A 23,333-nucleotide genomic window follows, 5' to 3' on the forward strand; every position below is an offset into this window, starting at 1 on the left:
AGTCAATAAAAGCATTGTCCGAAATATTCTACCTTAACTGCAATCCTTGGTCTTCTGTTCCATGCATGAAGAATGTATTACTGTGAGAAAAGCTGTAATGGCATCGAGAGGACGAAGTGTCGTTCATTTACTCATATCCAGGCAAACTTGCCTTTTCTCCTCTCGAGTTGCAGTTTCGTCGAGTATATCACCGACCGCTCTTTGCCTATGAGAGGCAGTCTTCTCATCGCTACTTCCATAGGGTTGAAAACGTAGCAGATACGGACCCACGGAGTAGGAAAACACCATCTGTCTGAAACAAGCAGTGATATGAAACGGATGTATTGCAGCCGTATCAAGTGACGTCGGTACGTATACGTCATGAGATTAGAGCTTTGGATCGTGATATAAATTTCGTCACCGAGCTGCAACACTACAAGAATCAAAAGGAGGTGACTGTGGTTGTTGTCAACTCCGCGCTGTCGTTTGCGGTCGGCCATGGCTTCGAGAGACGAGTTGGTGGTGCAGAAGACTGCAATGGTAATAAAGTTAAAACATTTATAATATATTAATAAATATAAATAATAATTGGTAACAATTGTTGAGATGGCCGAGTTGGTCTAAGGCAACAAATTTGTTTTATTTATTATTATACTGGACTGCGTTGCACGGGCCAAACCTTGTCTTAAAGGTTTTGTGGATCCATTGGAGGAGGAGACCGCCAAAAGCATCCTAATTATCATTACAGAAAGGAAGAGATTTAGTTATCATTTGATGAATTACTTTATCTCTTATTGGGCTTTGATCATCATATAAGCATTTGATGTATTATGCCCAGCCAAAGACAACCTTGCAGTCTTATATTCAAGAGTTGAGCCTTGACTGCATTGCACGGTGACAAGATGATAAGAGAAAGGTTTTAAGGCAAAAGTAGAGCGACAAGATAAAATATATTAATTACCACAAACATACGAGCCACCGTCTTATTCTTCGGCACTTTCTTAAAACGTGCATGCACGTCTTCCTTAATACATCACAAGTTTTGCCTCGCATATATCTTACTACATACTACGTATATTTATAGTAATAGAATCACAACTAAACAAGTCGATCCAGTTGACGGTGGCAGAGTGAGGCTTGTATCAAAGGATGGCCATTCTGCTATCAACGGGAAGAAATGGCGACGCTGCGCAAGACCACGGTCTCCACTGTGAGGCCGGGACCGAACCCGTAGAGCACCCCCCACTCCAACCCCTCGCCGGTGGTCGCCTTCCCGTCCTCGGCCGACCGCTTCCTCATCTCGTCGAGGATGAACAGCACGCAGGCGCTGGACATGTTCCCGTACTCGGTCATCACCTGCCTCGTCGCCTTCAGCTTTGCCTTCCCCAGCCCCAGCTTGGCCTCCATCGCGTCGAGGATCGCGGGTCCGCCGGGGTGCGCGATCCAGAAGATGGAGTTCCAGTCGCTGATCCCCAGCGGCTCGAAGGCCTCCACGAGATTCTGCTCGATGTTCTTGGCAATGATCCTGGGCACGTCCCTGAGCAGATGGAAGGTGAGGCCGACCTCCTTGAGGTGGCCCTCGATGGCGCCGTCGGAGTCGGGGAGGAGGGTCTGGCTGGCCGAGACGAGCTGAAAGAGGGGTCGCTCCGTGGCGGGGTCGGGGTCAGCTCCGATGATGACGGCGGCGGCGCCGTCGCCGAACAGGGCCTGTCCGACGAGGTTGTCGAGGTGAGTTTCCGCCGCCCCGCGGAAGGTGACGGTGGTGAGCTCGGAGCAGACCACGAGCACCCGGGCGCCGCGGTTGTTCTCTGCTATGTCCTTGGCGAGGCGAAGCACCGTGCCGCCGGCGAAGCAGCCATGCTGGGACAACGTGAAGCGGTTGATGGAAAGGTTGAGTCCGAGGAGCTTGACAAGCTGGTAGTCGTGGCCGGGCAAGTCGAAACTGACGGTGGTGCAGAAGACCAGGTGGGTGATTCTGGACTTGGGGTGCCCCCACTCTTCGATGGCCTTTACTGCCGCCTGCATGGCCAGCTTCGGTACCTCCACGGCCATGATGTCCCGCCGGACGTCCAGTGACGGTGCCATGTACGCGCCGATGTTCGGGTACACTTTCAGGATCTCCTCGTTGAGGAACATGTAACGTTTACGGATCATTGTCTTGTCACCTGAACCATCACGGAGTACGAGCATCACAACCAAGACTCTATCTTTCTTATAAGCGACGAGTACAGTTAGTAGATCTCTGTCTGTCACTAGTAATAACGCCATGCAACAAAGCAACTACCAAAGAAACGGTAGAGAGTACGTATAAGTCACTCACACATTCTCTTAAACTTCTGTTTGAGCTCAGGGAGGTGGTTGCTCCTGGTGATGCGGAAGTAGTAGTCAGGGTAGTCGGCCTGGTACACGACGTTGGCCGGGTTGGCGGTGCCGATGGCAAGTACCGTCGCTGGCCCCTCTGCCCTCTGCGATCGCCGGATCTCCTCCACTTTGGCCATGACTCCTGCTTCTCTCTCTTCCTATCCTCACAAACAACTACCACAAGCCGAGCACTTCAGCTTGCTTTGGATGTGGTAGAGATGGATGGAATGGAGCTTGAAGATTTATAGTAGAGGATAGGTGGGAGGGACGGGCTATACGTGAAGCTACGAGGGGTTTGGTGAGTGCGTCGGCATCTTCCTTGTTGCATCAGCTGGAAACCTGGAGATGCGGCAGCCCAATGTGATGGAAACCTAGACGTTATGCTATGTGTTTCATTTAGAAGTGTTTCCTTTCGTTGTTGTAGTAACGAGTAAGTGTCGTCTTTTCCACATAGAGAACCCAAGAAATTACACCACCCGCCTATCTTTCGACATAGAGAACCCAAGAAATTACACCACCCGCGCATCCTACCCTCCACCAATTTAATCTTAGGTTAAAAAGATTTATGACTTTTTTCCTTCTGAAACAGATTATATTTTAATTTTAATCACATAAATGTTCTTCTTTTTTCTTTTTGATTTTTTCCCCTCAACTCGGTGATCATTTTTACCTTTTGCTTTAAGTTAGAAATCCTGCATAGTTTCTAAATAAAAAAGACAATCTAATTAAATGAAACAAACGAAAAAAAGAGACTGAAGAAAAGAATATCGAGTGAAATTTAAGTTGGAAAAACGTTTGAAGGACCTAAGCTTGTGGTTTGGTGAGTGATCACCATTGCTTACTGTTGTTGACATCTTGTTGTTCTCCAGTAACAGAAGATGGGCAAAAGAGACAGATAAACGTGGAGTTGGCTCCCATTGTTATCATCTAATCGTGTCCTCTTTGTGGTCGATCTGCTAGATATAACATGAATGAACACCGGCCACGAACTTTTCCAGAACAGAAGGATGGGAAGTAAAGGAAGTGCCATTGAAGTAAATCCACCTAAACCATCATGCCCGGTCAATAAGATTGTCTCTTAACTTGGATAATATGCCTCATATCTACTGCTTTTACTTGTGGATACAGTTGGAAGTCCCCGAAGATTCTGTGTTTGGCAACTTAATATCACTCGTAGCAGTCATCGGAAACAATCGATGGGCTGGGATTCTTCTACTTAATATCACTCAATAAAAGCATTGCCATAAATCTTCTACTTTAACCGCAATCCTTGGTCTTCTGTTCCATGCCTGATGAATGCATCACTGCGAGAAAAAGCTCTAATGGGTGCGAGAGGAGGAAGTGTCACTCATTTCCTCAGATCCAGGCAAAGTTGCCTTTTCTCTTCTTAAGCTGAAGTTTCGTCAATTTAATCACCTACTACTCTTTGCTTCTGAGAAGCAGTATTCTCATCAGCTATTCTCAAGTCACCCACCTACATGTTTCCGTAGGGTTGGAAACGTATCAGATACGGATCAGAGTAGAAAAGGGCAATCTGTATGAAACAAGTAGTGCTACGATACCGATGTATTGCTTACGATATGAGATAAGAGCTTTGGATCGTGATATAAATTTCTTCGCTGAGCTGCAACACCAGAAATATCGAAAGTGGTGACTGTGCTTGCCGTGATCTCCGCGCTGTCGTTTGCGGCCGTGCCTTGGACAGACAGTTGGTGGTGCGGTAAAGTTAAGAATATTAATTTATATAAATATAATATAAGATGAACTATTATCATGTCGTTGAGATGGCCGAGTTGGTCTAAGGCGCCAGATTAAGGTTCTGGTCCGAAAGGGCGTGGGTTCAAATCCCACTCTCAACAAGTTTTCTTTTTATTTTGAAGAGTATACTGGACTGATTGCACAGCCCAAACTTTCTTCTAAACGGTTTTGGGGGCCCACTAGAGAAGGAGACCGCCTAAATCATTCTAATTATCATAAGACTATGTAAATTGATTTTTATTATTATTTTCATTAAAAATGATCAAAATATCTTAAAAATAATTATTTGTATCACTATTGAGAAGGGCAAATTATGCATTTCACCCTTCAAATGACGCTCTCAGTGTCAGCTCAACGGAATGCTTTCGTCGTTGGTGTTCTTTTCGATCTCTATGTATTTCATCGCTGTACTGAAAATTTCATCTGGGCTCTTTTTTATTTCTAAAATTTTTTGAGAATTTGAATATGATAAAAGTGGAGTGTCGGAGTATTTTTATGGATCGATCATGTCATATAGGCTCGGTCAGACATCAAATTGCTTAAGAAGGAAGCTCGTTTTAAGATTACAACAAGAAAACATATAATGATAATATCAAGGGATATAAATCTTTTTATATAATAATTTTAATATCGATAAATCATTGGTCCGACCCGATTCAATTTCGATTGAGTCCGATTTGATTTTGGTTCGAAAGGAACCGGGGCTACCAACATGATGCCAAACGGCTACGTGTCATCGCTTTAGTCCACTGCTTTCCACTCGATTCTTTCTACGATACGCCGCACGAAATGCGACAGCGCAGTCGACAGGAGCCGGCCTTATCGTTTCCACCTGCATGGATTCTGTTCTCTCCCACGTACGCAGCCGCAAAACCCGACACCTCCACCCGCCGTCGACAAGGACTGCCTCTGCCACGTGTCTTTACCCACTTGGTGCGTGTCATGGGCCCACACACGGGAGAAGCTGAGGGCGTACCTGCAGCCGGACGCACTCCATGCATGGACCGCGGGGCTTTCACGTGGGTGGACTCCTGCGTCCCATGCACGTCAGAGGACGGCAGGAAACGGAACCTCCTCTTTTGTTGTTTCTCTGCAGCGAATGGGTGAGGAGAGATGACAAGACACCTGCATGTTTTATGCACGTTGGAATCCTTTCTAAAAGAGATCTGCCGTCAGATTAGGACTCTCCCTCACTATATGACAAAGAATACTCATCCGGAGGAGAGAAACATGTGGCGCAGAGAGCTGATCATAAAGAAACTTCCGAGCCGGTCATGTCCAATTCCCATGTCGATCACTTGCACCTATTGCTAGATGTGATGTGAGAGAGAAGACTACATGTTGCCACGCTCACAGATTTTTTGGCAACACGCCACGTGCCATCTCTCACCTGGTTCAATGGGTGGGGCTTAAATGATAAGGAGACCATGTACATAAGGAGCCGTGCAAGGAAAAATAGGGGAGAAAGAAAAGGAGAGAAGTACAGCTTGTGACTTGGAAGTCAATGTTGACGACCATTTTTATCAGAAGCATAGGTTGGATTTTGATCCCTCTCCGGGTCTTGTTGCAGGGGACTTAAGATTTCCTCGGGGCTGGAAGAAGCGTCAAAGAATTCGCTTCGAAATGCATGCACCTCATATACACAGCCTAAGTTCATCCAGATGCAGGAACTGGGCATGCATGAGAGCCATGTCTTCGATACATGCACCTGTCTCCTCCCTCTCACGACCAATCTCAAGGTGGTCGCTTGATTCAGTAAGCATTGGCATGCCAATGAATAAAAGGAAGAAGAGAAATATATGATCCAAGTCATGCAGTAGTATATATAAATATATCTCCCATCTAACAATGTGCAATCAATCGGAGATAATATTCCTGCTGTCCTGAAGCGATTCTATTATTTCTTGAGAACTGCAACCCTAGTTGAGCCCAGACTGTACAATGCGCAACTAAAGAAGACCCTGAGGAGTTGTCCATGCCAGTTTAACATGCTTGCAAATGGGAGCATCCATGCGTGTGGAAGACACAACACGCAAGTATCAACTCCACTTCAAAATGGAGTATCAACATAAGTACGCATATGTACATATACATACATATGTAGAGAGAGAGAGAGAGAGATTTGTGATGAATTTAAGAGGCTATCACATCATCTATGTCGGCACACAAATGGGGGCCACTAAATAGAACCATCGATTAATTAGAGAGGACTGGTCATCATAAACTTTGAAACATGGAGCATTTCACACTGCCACCGACCAATCCTAAGCTTGTTATTGCACTAAATAAAAGCGACATTAGGTGAGCTTTAAAGAGTCGCTCACAATAAGTATGTAAGAATGCCTTTGCTAGAGATCATCATATCTTACGCAAGGATAGTGCGGCTTTCGTGGATGGACGGACCTCCACATAAAAATACAGGTTAGTACGCAACTACCGAGGTATACAAAGAAATAGTTTAAAGGGGGGCGATTGTGAGTTCATACGGGCATTAAATGTGCATGTGGATGGTCATCAACAGTGGCCTGTGCCGATGTGGTGGAATGAGTCAAGCGGGCGAGTCCTCCTCGAGTTTATTGAAGTCATTGTTGAACCACTGAGACGTTGATGGGCGACCAAATGAAATGCAAAAGATCGGCATAATTTGGTGTTGATGGAGAGAAGACTACGTCATTTAGTCTCGAGGACTTATAAGTCTGTCAGATTTCTTTTACTCTTAAATATATTTTTTAGAATTCATATGTTTTAAAAGAAAAAAATTGTACACGAAATATATTGTAATATCTAATATTTTAAAAAAATTTATAATAAAATTAGATAAAAATTTGATTTTGATTTTAATCTGGCGATGCACGAAGTTTTCATTATAGATACGTTGACATCTGAACACACTTGTGATCGAGACAATTTTCGAGCAGTTGAATCTTTCGAGCAGCTTACGAAAGAATCTGCAGTTGGTTTGTCCGAGCGAGGTCAATTTGTGAGACAGTTCAAATCAACAATCGACGTGTAGGTATGTTTCGTACGTTGAATTCCATCAACCACAACCTACCTGGATGGATCGAGCAGTCTCGTCAGTAGATGAGAAAAACGCAGCTTGGAACTTTCTGTTCGTGGTTTTAATTGCCATGAGAATGCATGACTGCAGGCCGTGGTTGCGGTTTCCAGTGGCGTGACGGAGGAAGAAGACGCCGCCGCAGCTCGAAGGGGGTTCAGCAGAGGTCATCCATCTTCAACAAAGTTCTGCTGCTGAGACAATTCCGCAGTCTCCCTTGCATCCGTCAACTGTTTCTCCACGCGACGAGGATGCGAGAGTAACTCGCGGTCACTTTCGCATTACCAGTAGCAACCGAAACGGGATAAACCCTCTCGCTTGGCTGTCCCGTTAGCAGAAAGTTCGCTCTTTTCTGTCACCGTATACGCCAAGAGTTGATTTGGTCTCCTTCGCTCTGCGCTTCGGTGCAGGGGAGCGCGGCTTCGCTGAAAGATCCCAACACCTCTGGTTGGTAGTTGCTACGAAATAATTTAGTGCGAGTCCAGTAATGCGCATATATGGAAAGGATAAAAAGGAGAGCAAGTCTTCGTTCCGAGGCGCGCAGGGTCTGCTCTCATCCTTCCCTGTTGTCAGTTCCGAGCTCAATATTTTTAGCCTAACATACAGAAGTTTGGTTGACCGATGAGGCATTAAATTCGGCGGGAAGAGGCAGCAGCTCCATCCGACGGTCGGTCTTCCAAGTTAGAATAACGTTCTCTTCTCCCGTGGCCCTAGCGTTTGCTTGGGGCTTTGGGCTTCGGAAACCTCGATTGCGGCGGCGAGGAAGGTTGGGAGAGCAAGCAACGGGGTTTAGGAGGAGAAAGTTGTGATCTTTTCGGGGGGAAAAGAGGGTTTGAATCGGTCTCCTGATGGCACTGTCCGGAGGGGGTTTTGAGGTTGGTATCCTGCTCCTTGGTTGTAACAGTTGGTGGTAGTCTCAGGTGAGATAGGAGGAGTTCATATATCTCTCTTTTCTGTTCTACTTTTCGCAAGGAGACGATACCTTTTGGCATTTACTCATCTCCCTTCTTCTGTTTGGTGTTGTTCATTTGGTTGAGGTTAAGAGCTTTTCTTTTCGTTGCGCAAGGATGTCATCGTCTCCTATGCTATCCCGCAAGGGCCGCCACCAGCAGCGGTATGACAACCAGCGCCGGCTTGTCGCAGGGTATGACAACCAGCTCCGGCTTCTTGTCTGTTAGATCTTATATAATCTTATATGTTGTTTTTGGGTGGGATGATTTTGAGCTTCATGTGGTAATAATTCTTCGATGATGATCTTCTCAAGTAAAGGAAGATGGTAATTGGAGCATCCAGATAAGCTATAAAACAGGGTTCCTGTAGCTCCCTAAATCAGCAGTAAAACCGGGCTTATGTAGTACACACACCACGCTTGCAAATGGCATGGTGAAGTCTGTCACTGTGCAACATCAACAATCTCCACCAATGTTGTGTATGGCTAACTTTCATCCAACCAACAACAAATAATGTGTAAAGAGTTACGGTTCCTAATGCTAAGTTGTGCTATAAGTCATCAATGATTTCACTTCTATGTTACTCGGTGTGGATTCTGCATGATCTGAACTGTGTAAGAAGCATAAACTATGTCAAGGTGTTACACCATTCACTGGTCTATAATTCCTAGATGCTAAAATAGCATGAACTATGTAATTGTATACAGTGAATCAGTGCTTAATTTATCCATGTTGTTTTGGTCTGAGCAGATGTATTCCTTACAAGCTAAATAGAGAAGATGATACTCAATCTGATGATTTGCTTGATGGAGTGGAAGTCCTCATGATATCTTCTCCAGGTCGATATGATCTCATCTTCCCGAAGGTAAGAAATCCCCTTTCTCTTTGGATCTCAGCTCGGAAAGAATAGTTATGTTGGTTTGAAGGTTCCTTCTCTGAACTATATATCTGCTGTGACAGGGTGGATGGGAGACTGATGAGACTGCAGGTGAAGCAGCGTCCCGTGAAGCTTTGGAAGAAGCAGGAGTAAGGGGCATTTTGAATGTGAGTATTTGAGTATCAAAATTTTTTGCTCATCGAGCTATGATTGGCCGATCTAACTTTCAATTTCTCCAACCTTTTTCCGAAGACAAATTCACTTCTGTTTCCCAACTGTTATAATTCGATTACTAATCGTGCAACAGTTTAATTACTTTGCAAGAGAGACTTGGGTCCTTTATGGCTGATTGCAAGACAGTATAATTTGATTGTTTTGTATCTGTCGAAAAATCCAGTTATCCTGCACCTTCATTTATGCTTCTCCATCAAACTGCTCTTTACTTCTCAGTAGTAGGATTCTGTTCTCATCCAAACACCATGTTCTTGCTGCAGAAAAGTTTTAACATGACTGACAGTCTTATATTTCTCATATCTTATATGTTCATTATTTTCATCATGGACAATATTTTACTCATGTAATCCTTTTGAATCCTCAAGTCAAAGAGATTTCATTATTTTGCAGCCTTGTCTAACTACTGTGCATGTGATGTATTTCTTGTTTGTCCAACTTCTGCAATCTCGATTTTTCAGTGACGAGGCTCTGACTACTCAAGCAAGTTACTTACAATTTTTTGAAGTGCTACGGTAACCTGGTTTTGATAACCTTATGTTCACTTATTTAAGCAGTATTTTAGTTAGCATCATTGACAAAGAGTAAACCTTTTGTGTGCCAAGGTTTACTCAAAGGAGTCTTAAGTGTGCCAATCGACTTGAAGATAGCATTTTTTTAAAGGACAGAGCATACTTAGGCTGAAATTTTTGTGTCCTCGATCTTAATAATCATCCATGGGCATCCTTCTTGATACTTTATATGAAATGTTTCGACCATTTGAAATTATTATGTGGTGATCATTGGTCTTTCACTTTCTAGGATACTGTCCTAGGTGTTTGGGAGTTTAGAAGCAAGAGCACACAGGATACCTGTAGCCTAGAAGGAGCTTGTAGAGGTTACATGTTTGCCTTGGAGGTCACTGAGGAGTTAGAATGCTATCCAGAGAAGGACTGTCATGAGAGAAAATGGGTATCTAATTCTACTACTCTTAATTTGTTACTGATCGAATGATGAACTCCAAACTTTTTTTTGCTAACATCATTTTTCTCAAAAAAAAAAAAAGGTTCATTTGGCAGAAGCCTATAAACGTTGTCGATACGATTGGATGCGTGAAGCTCTGAATTCATTCAAAAATCTTCTGACAGGAAAACCTGTATCGACTGTTCCTGAGTTATCCGAGTCATCAAGCCTCTGGATTGTGAAGCCTAACGCCATAGCACTGTGCTGATGGTTCCTTGCCACACTAAACATGCCACATTTTGATGAGGTTGTCCAGCATTCAACTTCCTACCATCGTCACCTAGTGAAGTGTTTGCTGTGTGGAGTCTCAATCAAATGCATTGCTTCAAGTTGTTTTAGGTCTATCCCTCACAAATCTTTGATTAACCCAATGGCTGTGCTTGAGAATCCATGCCAGTTTATGTGCAGAGTTTGGTCATCCAGATATCCATGCTACCAAATTGTGTTGTTTAGTTGGAGGTACATGGTAGAAGTGTCATCGATGTGGTGAAAGGATCTTGTTTAGTTGTGGCTGTTATCCTTGTTCTCTGGATGTGGTGTTTGGTCAATAACTTTGTTGAACTTGGTTTTGTTTGGGTGTTGGGTGTAAATTCTTTTATTCAGTCATTAAACTATGAGATGATGAACACATCTTGCTGTTTGATAGGATGCAGCAGTGGTTAGAGTTATCAACTCTCTTATATTCTCTAAGAAGATATATATTTAAGTACCTTAAAGCAGGTAAGATATATTGTACTCAAAAAAAGTATGGCTATGATGTGGTGGGTCTTCAAGTCCCTTCTTTTTGTCAATGTGCTTCATCTTTCATTTATTTCAGTCATGTGCTACACAAGAAGATTGGCATCATACAGGCAAGAGCAGAGAACGAGGACAAGGTTCCATGTTGGAGTACTGGTCCATCTCAGATTTAAATATGCTGATGAGCATGGGTTGCAAGAGGTAAACTGTTTGTTCATGATCAATGCAATCACATGCCCTCAGGCCATCTTAGTCAAATGTGCATAAGAAAAATGGATATTGTTGTTCTCTTCTCATATCCTTCTCATGTAAACTATGGACGCCTAACTCAACTCTATCTTCCTCAATCCTGGATTTGTTTTTCCAGTGGTAGGTTTCTTAGAAGGGGTGTGGTGGTCAACCTATGTTTCAGTATAGGTTCAACTGATCTTGTGCAGTAGCTTCCTTTTGATTTCCTTTCCCTATGTAAGAAGGCAGTGGAGAGGAGCTATGACAGGCTTCTTTGTTAGGAAATCTTGTATGTTTGTGCTCTTTCCAAGTCCATCTTGATGGCAGTGAATTGATTTGCTATGAGTTTTCCTTTGCAGCAAACAATATTCTCACTCAGCCTTGTATGGAATATAAATGTGTGCATCAATTGTCTCACTGGAGACCATCAAGAACAATTGGAATAAGTTGTTCTTAATTAATGAACTGATTTGGTTTGAAGAAGATATTGTGGATTCATATTGGAGTAGACTAAGAAATAATAGAACATGAACTTAATTTAGCTAGTTAATTTCATAGCTATAGGATCATATTTGTGGATCAATTTCATGAGTTCCTCAGAACCCAAACTACTTTTGAGGTGAACAGCCACATGATCATTTGGTAAGACTGCCTGCCTTATGATTATTTACTCAAAACAGTGTATTGGATGCCTTTGGTTGATGCTCTTCACAAGCTTGCAACATCTTATAAGTTCCTCTTTACTTAATCTTCCTACCAAACTCTTCTGGTCACCATTACCATCTTGTATAATTTACTCCATTTGTTGAATAATAATAATAATAATAATAATAATAATAATAATAATATTTTGCTTACAATACCAATTTAGCATCTTAGTACCCACACACATTTTTTTGCCAACATCTTTTACTCGGGTAAGATGGTCAAAGTAGTTTGTTTTCGGTATATTTCATGAAATATAAATGAAGCTTCTCATTCTTCCATGAAATATAATCGATCTGTTCAAACGAGTCTGTGTAAACAAATATATCCATTCAAGTGAATCCGTACAAACAAAATCGATCCATCCTTGCATATTCCTTCATTCTGGACACTCTCCTTGCACCTCATCCATATCCATACTATCATCACCCAGTGAAGATAGATATATTGGACGATAGCTCTCTCCTCGCACCACCTCTTCCAAAATCATAATAGTATCCTTCATCTAGCAAAGACGTTGGCTGATAGCATTCTAAACGCTCTGCTCGCACCCCATCCTCCAAAGTCCTACACTATCATCACCCAGTGAAGATACATTCCGGTGGTGGCACTCTAGACAATCTCATTGCACCTCATCCAAAATCGTACTATCCAAGATACATGGAATGACAACATTCTCCTCGTCCCTCATCCAAAATCGTATTATCTTTATCTAGTGAGGATGCATTGGGTGACGACATTTCGAATGCTCTCCTCGCACCTCATCCATAGCTATACTATCATCACCTAACGACGATACATTGGGCGATGGCATTCATCCATAGCTATACTATCAAGATATATATTGAGCGACAGCACTCCCCTCGCACCTCATCCAAGTTGTACGTCATCGCATAATGAAGGTATGTTGGACGACAACACTCCGCCCAGTTAGTCGCGCCTGGATGCTCCCCCTACCTCCTCATCTAAGTCGCGGCCTCTAAAGATTTCTATAACCTCCCAGCATCGCCCGCTTGCAAGCGTTCTTCATCTTCTTCTCGTTCTCTCCTCAAGCTTTCTGGTGACCTCGTCCGTTGCCGCTCAACCTGCAAGGAGGAGGATAGCACCACCATCGGAACCCTGATGACCTATGGCGGTGGCTGCCACATTCCTCGGCGAAGTCATACAGCATCGCCGGCCCACTCGTTGCACCAACCATCCTCTGTTACCTACAGAGTGTCACCCTTGCTTCTTAATAGTAACCATCCATGAGTTATAGAAGAATGTTATCAAGACTAGATAAATTTGTAAGACACATCCACCCATAAATCCAGTAAGTAGCACACACACTACAAAATCTCCATGTGTGCACTTAAGAGAGGTCCCATCACAGCAAGTGCGAGCTATATACCTAAGAAAATAAATAAAAATTTTATTCATTTAAATCAGTCATTCAACATACATAAGTAAGTCGCACTTTGGACGTGTATAGCAATTGGGGAATGACATGCAGCAGCTCTGTTGGTTATTCTACAACTCGAGCTGCTAACTCTATATTTCTATGTACCTATCAGTAAGCACATGTACAAACCACGAATCAAACTTGAGATTCTCCTGGGTAAAAACCTAAACTATTGTACTGGTTATAGATTGGCTAGTTAAAGGCATGTGTGTATCAGAGAGCTATTCAGGGGTCAGGTTCGTCACGCTTCATGGGCAAGTTGGTAGTGGCACGGGCATCTGAGGAAGCAGAACTGTTCTTCCCGAGAATGCGAGCGACTACCGAGTCACTCACGATGTCGAAATTTATTCTGCCCTTAAGATTCCTGCCATCGCCGCTGGAAAAGTCCAAGTAACAATGGGAAATCAAAGCATCCCCTGAGAGGCGAAATTGACCAAGTTTTTTGTTTCAGTATACATACCCATTGAGGCGGTTGTTGATGGCAGTTAAGTCACTGGATGGACTTCGATAAGCATGAGTGCTCTCACCGATGCACGCATAGAAACTCCTTGAACTCGGAGAAATCAAAGCATCCATCTGTTAAAACAAGTAAATATGTTGCTCACTAACAAGCTCATAACCGGTAAAAGAAACCATATAAACCCTACCGGTAACTACCACAAAGATATCCCTATAGCATTAATCAACTTGATAAGACTGTGTGCAGAGGAGCCGAGTACTTGATTTATTTATGATAAAAAGGTAGGAAGAATCTCATAAGACATTAGTGTGGTATGTGTTTCCATAAAAATGACCAAGCAGCCATAAACAAGCCATGTGCTCAGCTGTCGGTCAAGGATTTTTTCAAGAAGGGCCAACTAATGCTCCAACAATCTCATTCAACAAAGTTCTATATCTAGGATGTCAGTTTATCTGGAATTTAACAAAAATGTAAAATTACACTATAAAACACAAAAGGAAATAAAGAAACATCAGAAAAAAAAGAAAAGATGAACAATTTTGAAGAATACAAAGTTAAAGATGGATATACACCAATTCAAATGATCCCAGTTGATTATCAACTGTTACAGTGAGATTTGAACCACACTAATGGCTGGTTTCACTTTTCTTTTTTCATTTTCCTAATCTTTAATATTGAGCTCAACGTCTGTGCATCTAAATATGCTAGAACGCACAAAGATGATAGGAAAAATCTTATCATACATGGACACATTCATTTTGATCAATATCCGCAGAACTATAGCTAAAATAAGATCATTCTTAAATCTTTGTTTTGGCAATGCAAGTCTAAATGAACTTCAAATCAGATATTACCAAAAAAAACAAACAAATATTAAAGCTCTATTATGATACAAAATATGTATAGTAGACTAATAAATAACCAAAATATAATTTTTAGGGTCATCCAAGCATTTCTATAAGAAAATTAAATTTAATCCATACAATGTTCTGAATGATCTCTGGGTTGTGCATAAGTTCATGACCAGTGCTTCTTCAGAGTTTAAACACGATGATTAAAGCAGTTTGATCTGAGAAGTTTGATAAAATTATTCTGAAAGTTTGTCCAAAGTTCATTGGTAAAATGCTACATCTTATTTTTTTCTCAATAAAATACTGATTAGGTGTCTAAAAACAGCCTAAGGGAACATACACATAACTGAAAAATTGCATCATACATATGCACTATGGTTCTCATTTCTCATCATCTATTCACCTCATTTCAGTTTTACGGATCCTAATCCTTCAACATAGAGGATCATCGGCAACAAAATGATCCCAAAGAATAGAGAAGGCATTATGTTGCATGTATTCTGAAAAACAGTTCCCAATTCCATCAAACAGAATTACATAGTCGAGCATGAAGACACACCTTTGTTTGTCGTAAGGGAGAAACATAGACATTATGAGCAGCAGAAACTTTCTTTGGTGACATATCAGGAAGATTTGGGAATGAGGACAACTTAGGTGACCCAGGAACTTGACCTGTTTGGCATAACACGCACGCAAAAATCAGATTCATCAGTAAAAGTTTCAGAAATCACCATCCAACAATCAGAGGGTAACAATAGGCAACATACTGTCAGCATGATTCTTATCTTCTGCAGCAACTCCGGCTGGGACTAGCTCCACCAACAAAGGCTTTACAGATGGAATAAATATTTGATTGTAGAAAGTAATAATATTCACATATTCCTGGACCATTCTCTGTTTGCAGCTGGCATCAGATTAGAAACTTAATAAGAAATTAAGTTAGTTGGACTAGCAAAAGTATTTTACCCCATTTCGATTTGCTGATGGCACAGCGACAAAGATGTTTTTGACAACATGAGGTTTACACTGTGGTTGAGTCTTGTAATAATTGACAATACTCTTGAAGGTCAGATCTACACGACAAACCTGCACCGAGCAACATAAGCTTTGAACTTAAAGATTGTCATGAAAAAAAATAAAAAGGTAAGCATTTGCAAAATTCTGCCAAGTTGATTAATAGGCTTTGATATCATCTGCCTAAACATCTAAAGAAAACAAAATTTGACTAGTAACAAGAGGTAGCTTCTGAGGAAGTAAATTGGTGTACCTTAGCAACTCCATACAAGCTGCACAGAATAATTTGATCAATGTGTCGGTTGAAAAAAAGAGATGTCCTTTGACAAAGGATTTGTTGAAACATACGGTAGACATATTCCAAAATTTGCTGAGACAGCTGTAGCTTCTCACCCAAGCTTTTGATCCTTATAGCAGCTAACTTCAGAATCTACGAGGACCAAAAGACAAATACTTGTCAAATCAAAAGGCAACATCATAAACAATAAACAAATACAATATCCACTAAAAAAAAAAAAGTAACTAACACAATATCTAGTAAACAATTACTTTATTGCAGAAAACTCTAATTACTGTTTCAGCACATATTTCCCCTCCAGCAGGGTTAGGTTGGGAAGGACTGCAAATGAGAACCAAATGGATAACTGGCGTTAGACACAGACCTGATATGTTTCAAAATTAGAGACCAACAAAAGAGCAATTCAAACACAAACCTTGCAAATTTGGACTGGAGAGGTGGTGTCTTGAATTTGAGATAATTAAAGGTCAACATGTGTTCCTTGCGTGTTGGTGTAGAATTACATTGCACAAACAGACTTCTGTTTTCGGTGCATGGTCTCTTTGGTGATCTGGCATCGCCCCTGTTATCTGCAGTGGGAGTAATATGTTTGAAAATCACCACTGAGAAATATGGCAAAGTTCAGGAAGACGATAGTTTGTCTGAAAAACTGATGTTTTTGTTCTAAAATTGACTTGAGACATGTCAAATCCACTATGGCCACTACAATATTTAGCATGTGAATCCTCATTCAATCACTTTTCTTGTTCAAAATGGCAATTTCCTTTCCCAAAAATGAAGAAACACTAGTGCAGTCGGGTGCTTTCATGGGCAGCTGAGATTGTTGCAGACCTTAAAGCTCAAGACATCAAGCTAGCTGCTTCAACAATTTGAAGATTGTGGCCCTGACATTTAATAATCAAAAGAATAAAGAGATAAACTTGGACCATCAATGGGCCGATCCAAGGGAAACTACACTATTAGAAAACCTAAAATTTTTATGAACTTCTCTCTAAAGATCCAGGTACGAAAAGGCAAAATAATCATCCACATAGAAGTTTTCAGCAGCATTGTTTGTCATGCAGACGAGTTAGTTAGGTGATTATGTTTTATACATTTTGCCTTTTGGTCACAAAACAAAGCATTATTTGTTATGCTAGTTATGCAGACCATTACTCACAGAACTTTTAGAAGTTCTCATGCACACTTCACCCTGTTTTATGCATATTTGTTCCACAGCATGTAATAGGTTCTCTAAGTAATTATTAACAGAGACTGCAAAGATTGTTATTTATTGAAGAACAAAAACCATAAGCCAACATGATTTCTCAAGACCATGAATATTCATCTAAAGGATAAAGCTACCTGGACAAGTAACTGCTTTTTGGGAGAGCTCAGGAAGCAAGTCTGCAATTGAATTATCATGATGCATTCCAATTGCATCAAGAGATGGCATTGGTTCAGCTAATAGCCCCAGGCTATTTATTTCTGCAGCAAGAGCTGGCCTAGCAACGATCAAAGAATTGTATAACGATGAACCCCTCTCCCATGCCATGCTTTCAAGGAGTCGCTCTTCCAAAGAATTCAGATGTCTCTTTAACTCTCTTGGTAGAGTCTCTTCGTATCTAATGAAAGTCTCAATCACCCTGCTCATATCAAAAGCTGTTAATCCAGTTCTATCCAGGACAGCAGGAAACATCAAAATAACTGTCTTGTGTGTTGCCAAAACTAATTCTGCAGAACAAGCAAGCATGCACCGATGAAAACGCTCATTGGATAATAGTGATGTAAGATTATTATGATTCAGGAATCGTGATTCTGCTAGACAGATTTCCCTCAACACCTTATAGTACAACTTAAGGGCCTCCATTTTTCTCTCTTGTGCCCATGCCACGTCTTCAGTCATGTTAACACTCTGAAGACTCCCAGAAATGGATCGTTCTCCAAAAGAACTACTTGGAAAAATTGCCTCCAGTATTATGTTGGCCCTTCGGGTCACAGTGCTAGTAATGTCTTGATCACAAGATGTAAGGAAGTGCTCAAGTTCTGCTGAAGGTTTGGAATGAAGAGGGGAAATAAATTCTCGAAGCCACTTCGCAGTTGTCATTGCTGTGCTTACAGGTGTTGGAGCTATCTTAGAGTTACAATTGAGCGAACCATTTAACAGTGGAGGAGAATGAGGAGTCAAAAGGCTAGCTGCCCACCGTGCAGGAGAGGCTAAGTCATCCAAATTCGACTGCAAAATATAAGATGCACCATAAATATACTTCCAAAGGGAAAATTAGTTAACAGTGGAGTAACACGGGCATGCTTAGGCTAACATACCTTAGTGCTGAATAACCTAGTTGTGCCTCCAGACATGTTTTTAGCATCAAGTAAACTATCTTCAGTGTTTATGAAAATGCGTTCATCGAGCTCATACTTAGCGTTCAATAAATCACTATAATCTTTTTCTAAAATTTCCAAACTTGATTGCAATGACTTCTCCTCCAGCAAATCCTCAAAAACCTTCAGTCCTTCTGTCATCAGGTATAGTTTTAAAGAAATTACCTTATTGTAATAAAAAAAAAAAGTGTTCATAAACTAGCTTCTGGGACAATGGAGAAAATTGCAGTAGCAATTTTCTTACCTGTATCAATGTGGTCTAAATTTTCTGTTTTGCATCCTGAAGCACAGCACGGATTCTTCTTCAAAATATCTATTATTAGAGAGTAAGTTACTTCCATTGATCTCTTCAAATCATCTTCAGAAGTATGATAAATTTCAGATAAAGAAGCAAGAAGGTTCACTCTGCCATTTGATTGCTTAACTGAAACACAGGCGTTAAAATCAACCATATGTAGGTCGTTAGCAACATGTTAGAACCAGAAGCATTAAGAAAGTAGAAAATTTAACACAAGTGCAAAGGAGCCACTACCAAAGAGGGACATGTCTTTGACAGAGAAATTCCTGAATCCTATAGGCACATGAAGAATGAGTATGGCCTGTCAATAAGAGACAAGTATTTAACATTTACCATGATGTATATATTTCCCCATGCTAACTAATATAGCATGATATCCACGGGACAGGAAATATTGAATATAAAATATGAACGGAATGAGAAAAAATGGAAAGAGACAAACCAATATAGAGACTAGTCCATTGGTGCATATCGCTAAATTTTTGCAATGGGTAAAAACATGCGTGCGAAGTGCTAAGAATAGCAACCATCCAAAGCGGTAGAAGTCCTGGACATTTCCCACACTGCCAGAAGCTGCAGAATCTTGATCTTTCCTCCTCATGTTAGAAGTGGAAAAAAACTCCCCAAATGCCTTGTCATAGAACCTGGTGCCCGTGCCAAGCTCATTAGCTAATACTACCATGATCAATAAAAAGTGTAAAACAAAAGGTATCCAAACTAGTATTACCAAGTAAATATTAACCATCAAAAAATAAATAGTATAATATTTCTAAGGTGAAACAAAAATCAGAGATGACAGTTGAAAGATTAGGAAAATGCCCTTTCTACCAACAGCCCATTCACTAGCCAACCCTTATGCCAGACTAGCTAGTAGTGGTTGAAAGACAAAAAAATATGCAGTGTATCTTCATTCTAATTACCACTTTCATCAAGCAAGCTACTCCATGTTGACATCTGTCATCTATTTCCTCATCTTTTTCTCAGAGAAACAATTAATAGAAACAACTAATATTCTTTTGATAAGCTTTTTTTGGCCAATCAAGAAGGCAGTGCACAAGTCATAGTGTGAAACTCATGTACCTTCAAAACACTTACAACTTCAGTTAATTCCATTCCACTACAAATTGATAAGCAGCGACTGGTCATGTGGCCGGTTCAGCATATCACTTATATAACAATTTCAGCTTCCTCACTCATTTATCCAAACGATAGTTTGGGATGCATTACATCATAATGGATAAATGACCAATCTATCTCCACCTTTGACACTACATAATGTTCTATGTTAGCCTTCGTTCATTAATAGTGTTATATCAGCAAAGAAAATTAATTTGCTCTCATTAATAATTTCCACTAATTTTGTCTTAAACAAGACTTAGATGAATATGATGATTAGAGCATGTACACTAGGATATTTCACTTTTCCAAATAAACCACCAGACCAAGTTTAACTAAACTAACTCTTGCTTGACGTGTTGTTACATGAGTTGGGTTTTCAGTTATAGCTGCACATGGACTGTGACAACCTGCCAATTTAGGTTGCTCACATAAGGTGGCCCACTTGAACTAAGAAGTCTGATTGGGGAAAGTCCAATTCTCCAAAGAGATACCACTATGTTTGGACCACTACGGTGGGTTCTGGCCCTGTTTTGGCCAGTTCAGATTGGGTCCTAAACAATTCAAAATGGCTTTGAATAAAACAGATACCAACCAGCTTCAAGCACATCTCAACCAGTTCTAACCAAGTCTCAACTGGTTTCCCACTCTGTTCCTTTTCCAACTGTAACAAATGACTTTTGTGTTTTTTAATCAATTTTTAGTAATGTCCTGCTGAGCCCCTTAACAAATCCAGACTAATCAAATCCTAAATTTTAGAATGAATCTGATATCCAGAATCAATACTGATACTTTTTTTATGAGCCCGCTTCTGGTACTTGCCAACTCTGATTCTAACTGGATGAGTTGCTGATCAGACTCAAGTCTTGGTCACATAAGGCTCAAAACTTCACATATCCATAATTTGTTAGATCATCTCTGGTTTCTTCAGAACCAAACAAGGAGCTTGCAGGATGGGATTTTGTCAAAGAGTTGATATATGGCAATGACAGCCACTTGTTCTGAGCAAAAGTGGTTTCTTGTTCTTCAAGTAAAACTAAATTTCTCTCTTATTCAATCTGCAAATGTAGCATTAAGACACAATAACTGCCTTAAATATAGTAACTATTAGAAAGGTAATAGAAATTATTGTCTTATAGTTCTTGCTGTGTTGTAGGCAGAAATCAAGACTAAATATGTTTAGAGTACCAATTAGCTTGCAGTTTTGAAGTCCGGCAATGGCAGCCACTTGTTCTGAGAAGAAGTGGTTTCTTGTTCTTCAAGTAAAATTAAATTTCTCTCTTATTCAATGTGCAAATGTAGCATTAAGACAAAATAACTGCCTTAACTAGAGTAACTACTAGAAAGGTAATAGAAATGATTGTTTTATAGCTCTTGCTGTGTCATAGGCAAAATTCAAGGCTTCATATGTTTAGACTTTAGAGTACCAAGTAGCTTGCAGTTTTGAAGTCCTTTGGAGTTCGACAATTGGATCAACCATGAATTTGAGTTTGTGTTTTAAAATTAGAACAAAAGATTTGATGGTTGCAATTTATCACTGTGCCCTCAAAAACAGCACTTTTCTACTTCAAATCCATTAATCCATAGTGCAAATTTCCAATCAATAATGCATTTAGGTGGAATGATGAGATTGAAAAATCACTTCAATATCAACCATCAAAGACATAGCTTTACGAGGGATCACCTTTATTATATTTCTCTTTTTTGACCCCTTTAATCAAGGATTGACAATGTCATGGTATAAGACATATAGAATTAAATGACGAGTTCACTTTTTCCATGCTCAAGTTTGTAAGTTAAAGGAAAAGAGTTTCTTTGATTTTCAGAGCCATGATTTTGTCCTGATCATAAATCAATGTTGATCACCAATCACAAACATATCCAATTTTCAGTAAGAACCAGTAGTAGGCAGGTCTAGCAAATTCAATAGTATTTAACAAGGGCAGAAGGGTCCTAAGCCTTATACATCAAATGAACGATTTTCCCAACACAATGAAGATAACCTTGCAAATTTCATCCCTCAATGAAAGATCAGAATTACTAGTGCAGTCAACAACAATCAACAAAGTGGGTGTAAAAGGATCAGGAAGTCAGACTACTTACTTGCTGAGATCAATTAACTGTGTAACATTCTCCTGCAATTCCTTCAACTGTTTATCAGGTATTAAAAACAGAAAGTCAGAAATATCAAGACCAAAAAAAATTCAGAAACGATGATAATCCCACTAATAACTCTACCTCAAGCCTCTTGTCCCAGTCAGAGCCATAAAGATCGGTCAGAATATGGCCTGCCTTGAGAGGAAACAACGGCAATTCGTTGAAGAAATCCACAATTCTACATTGAAAACCATAAAAGCATTATAAATACTCCATAGAGACAACAAAACACTAACCAAAGAAAAGGCAGGAAAAACATACGCCAGATCGCAAGCTCTCAAGATCTGACACAAAGTAATCCTGCCTTCCTTTTGGCCCTCCTGTGCCTCGCCTGTGCTCAATCTCCGCACGCAGTAGAGAACAAATGCTGACCAGTATCTTCCGATCTCTTCCGGCTGATGATTACGAAAAATTACGAGAAAACCAACAACTTGAACAAAGAGGACAACTAAAGAGAAAAGAAAAGTTTACCGATCTGCTACCAAATGATGTCACAGAAGCAAAGAACAGATTTTTGCCTTCTTTAAACACATTCATCGCTTCTCTCTCGGTATTGCCACCAAGAGCCAATCCCTTCAAACCGACGAGATCACCAGTTCATATTGCATACACAGAAAGCACTATACAGACCAAAAAAAGAAGGCGAAAAGAATATTAGGGAACTCAAAGCGAAACAAACCTTGCACAGATCGGCGAATCGATCGACAATTCTATCGCCGCCTCGATCATCTGCAGAAGAAATCAGAGGCTTGGGGTCCTCCATATGCGCGACACCCACGCCGGGGCTCATCGAGCTAAACAGCTGCCGCAGCTAAACCCTAAAAGATGAATTAAAGCAGGCGGGAAATCGACGGATCTTGCCCAAGGGATCGATCTAAGACGTGACAACCGTGACGAGTCGTCGCTCGATCGAGGCGGTGATCTGGGCGCGCACGGCGGCAGTTTGATTCCCAATAGGAGCAGGGAGGCAATTCGGATGTCGGTCGAGGGATCTGAGCTAAGATCCACGACGATGACCCCTTCCTTGCCCCTTACGCCTTCTCACCTTCGGTGCTTTTTTAACCTTCCCCTCTTTATTAGAGAGAGAGTAATGATCGGATTAATCTCGACGTTTTGGCGCGCGAAAGGGTAAACATGAGTGGGCCCCACTACGCATCGTCCAAAGGCAGCGAGACGCGTGTACTCTAGGCGGGGGTGGGCATCTTTTACCGCCAAGGTTGATGGGCTGTAGGTGGACTCAGAGCGAGGCCTGGTGCCTTTTACGACTCGGGAATCATGAATCCTGCTTGGGCTCCACAGCCGACCTGCTACTGCTTGGGATCCAAGGTTCCTTTTACGAGTAGAAAGCGGTAGCAGGCCCGGGAGGGACGGCGATTCCGAAAACCAGCCCGGTCACGGCCCAGGCTTCCCATGAACAGATTTCCTCTATCATTAACATTGGGCGTGGCAA

General features: G+C 41.2%; 3 protein-coding genes and 1 non-coding gene across 11 annotated transcripts; 2 read left to right on the forward strand and 2 right to left on the reverse strand.

Moving 5' to 3' along the window:
* Window positions 1–1,097: 1,097 nt before the first annotated feature.
* LOC135613450 (chalcone synthase 2-like) lies at window positions 1,098–2,477 on the reverse strand. The gene is made up of 2 exons (XM_065110479.1): window positions 2,300–2,477; window positions 1,098–2,144 (listed from the first exon to the last, which is right to left on the reverse strand). The coding sequence occupies exons 1-2, from the start codon at window positions 2,475–2,477 to the stop codon at window positions 1,144–1,146; spliced, it is 1,179 nt and encodes a 392-aa protein (XP_064966551.1). The 3' UTR covers window positions 1,098–1,143.
* A 1,641-nt stretch (window positions 2,478–4,118) lies between these two features.
* Window positions 4,119–4,199, forward strand: TRNAL-AAG (transfer RNA leucine (anticodon AAG)). The gene has a single exon. It is a non-coding gene; the product is annotated as a tRNA-Leu (tRNA).
* Window positions 4,200–7,243: 3,044 nt separating this feature from the next.
* Window positions 7,244–11,662, forward strand: LOC135614539 (nudix hydrolase 12, mitochondrial-like). Of its 8 annotated transcripts, none has more exons than XM_065112024.1 (6): window positions 7,244–8,028; window positions 8,191–8,297; window positions 8,854–8,968; window positions 9,064–9,147; window positions 11,031–11,152; window positions 11,319–11,662. In XM_065112024.1, exons 1-6 carry the CDS (start codon window positions 8,002–8,004, stop codon window positions 11,389–11,391), a joined length of 528 nt encoding a protein of 175 aa, XP_064968096.1. In that variant the 5' UTR covers window positions 7,244–8,001; the 3' UTR covers window positions 11,392–11,662. The 8 variants fall into 8 exon arrangements, with proteins under 8 accessions (XP_064968096.1, XP_064968095.1, XP_064968090.1 ...); XM_065112023.1 differs by lacking the exons at window positions 11,031–11,152; window positions 11,319–11,662 and adding exons at window positions 10,013–10,162; window positions 10,339–10,841 and having other exon boundaries at window positions 7,251–8,028; XM_065112018.1 differs by lacking the exons at window positions 11,031–11,152; window positions 11,319–11,662 and adding exons at window positions 10,013–10,162; window positions 10,257–10,841 and having other exon boundaries at window positions 7,257–8,028; window positions 8,197–8,297.
* Window positions 11,663–13,271: 1,609 nt separating this feature from the next.
* Window positions 13,272–22,922, reverse strand: LOC103987274 (retinoblastoma-related protein). Its single transcript, XM_009405529.3, has 18 exons — window positions 22,563–22,922; window positions 22,355–22,456; window positions 22,145–22,278; window positions 21,965–22,061; window positions 21,830–21,876; window positions 19,053–19,254; window positions 18,845–18,911; window positions 18,557–18,736; window positions 18,253–18,446; window positions 17,293–18,163; window positions 16,364–16,517; window positions 16,200–16,269; window positions 15,904–16,080; window positions 15,603–15,722; window positions 15,404–15,530; window positions 15,196–15,308; window positions 13,786–13,901; window positions 13,272–13,701 (listed from the first exon to the last, which is right to left on the reverse strand). Exons 1-18 carry the CDS (start codon window positions 22,671–22,673, stop codon window positions 13,551–13,553), a joined length of 3,033 nt encoding a protein of 1,010 aa, XP_009403804.2. The 5' UTR covers window positions 22,674–22,922; the 3' UTR covers window positions 13,272–13,550.
* Between the last annotated feature and the right edge of the window lie 411 nt (window positions 22,923–23,333).

The sequence above is a fragment of the Musa acuminata genome, chromosome BXJ2-6, assembly GCF_036884655.1.
Source record: "Musa acuminata AAA Group cultivar baxijiao chromosome BXJ2-6, Cavendish_Baxijiao_AAA, whole genome shotgun sequence".
Taxonomy (NCBI): domain Eukaryota; kingdom Viridiplantae; phylum Streptophyta; class Magnoliopsida; order Zingiberales; family Musaceae; genus Musa; species Musa acuminata.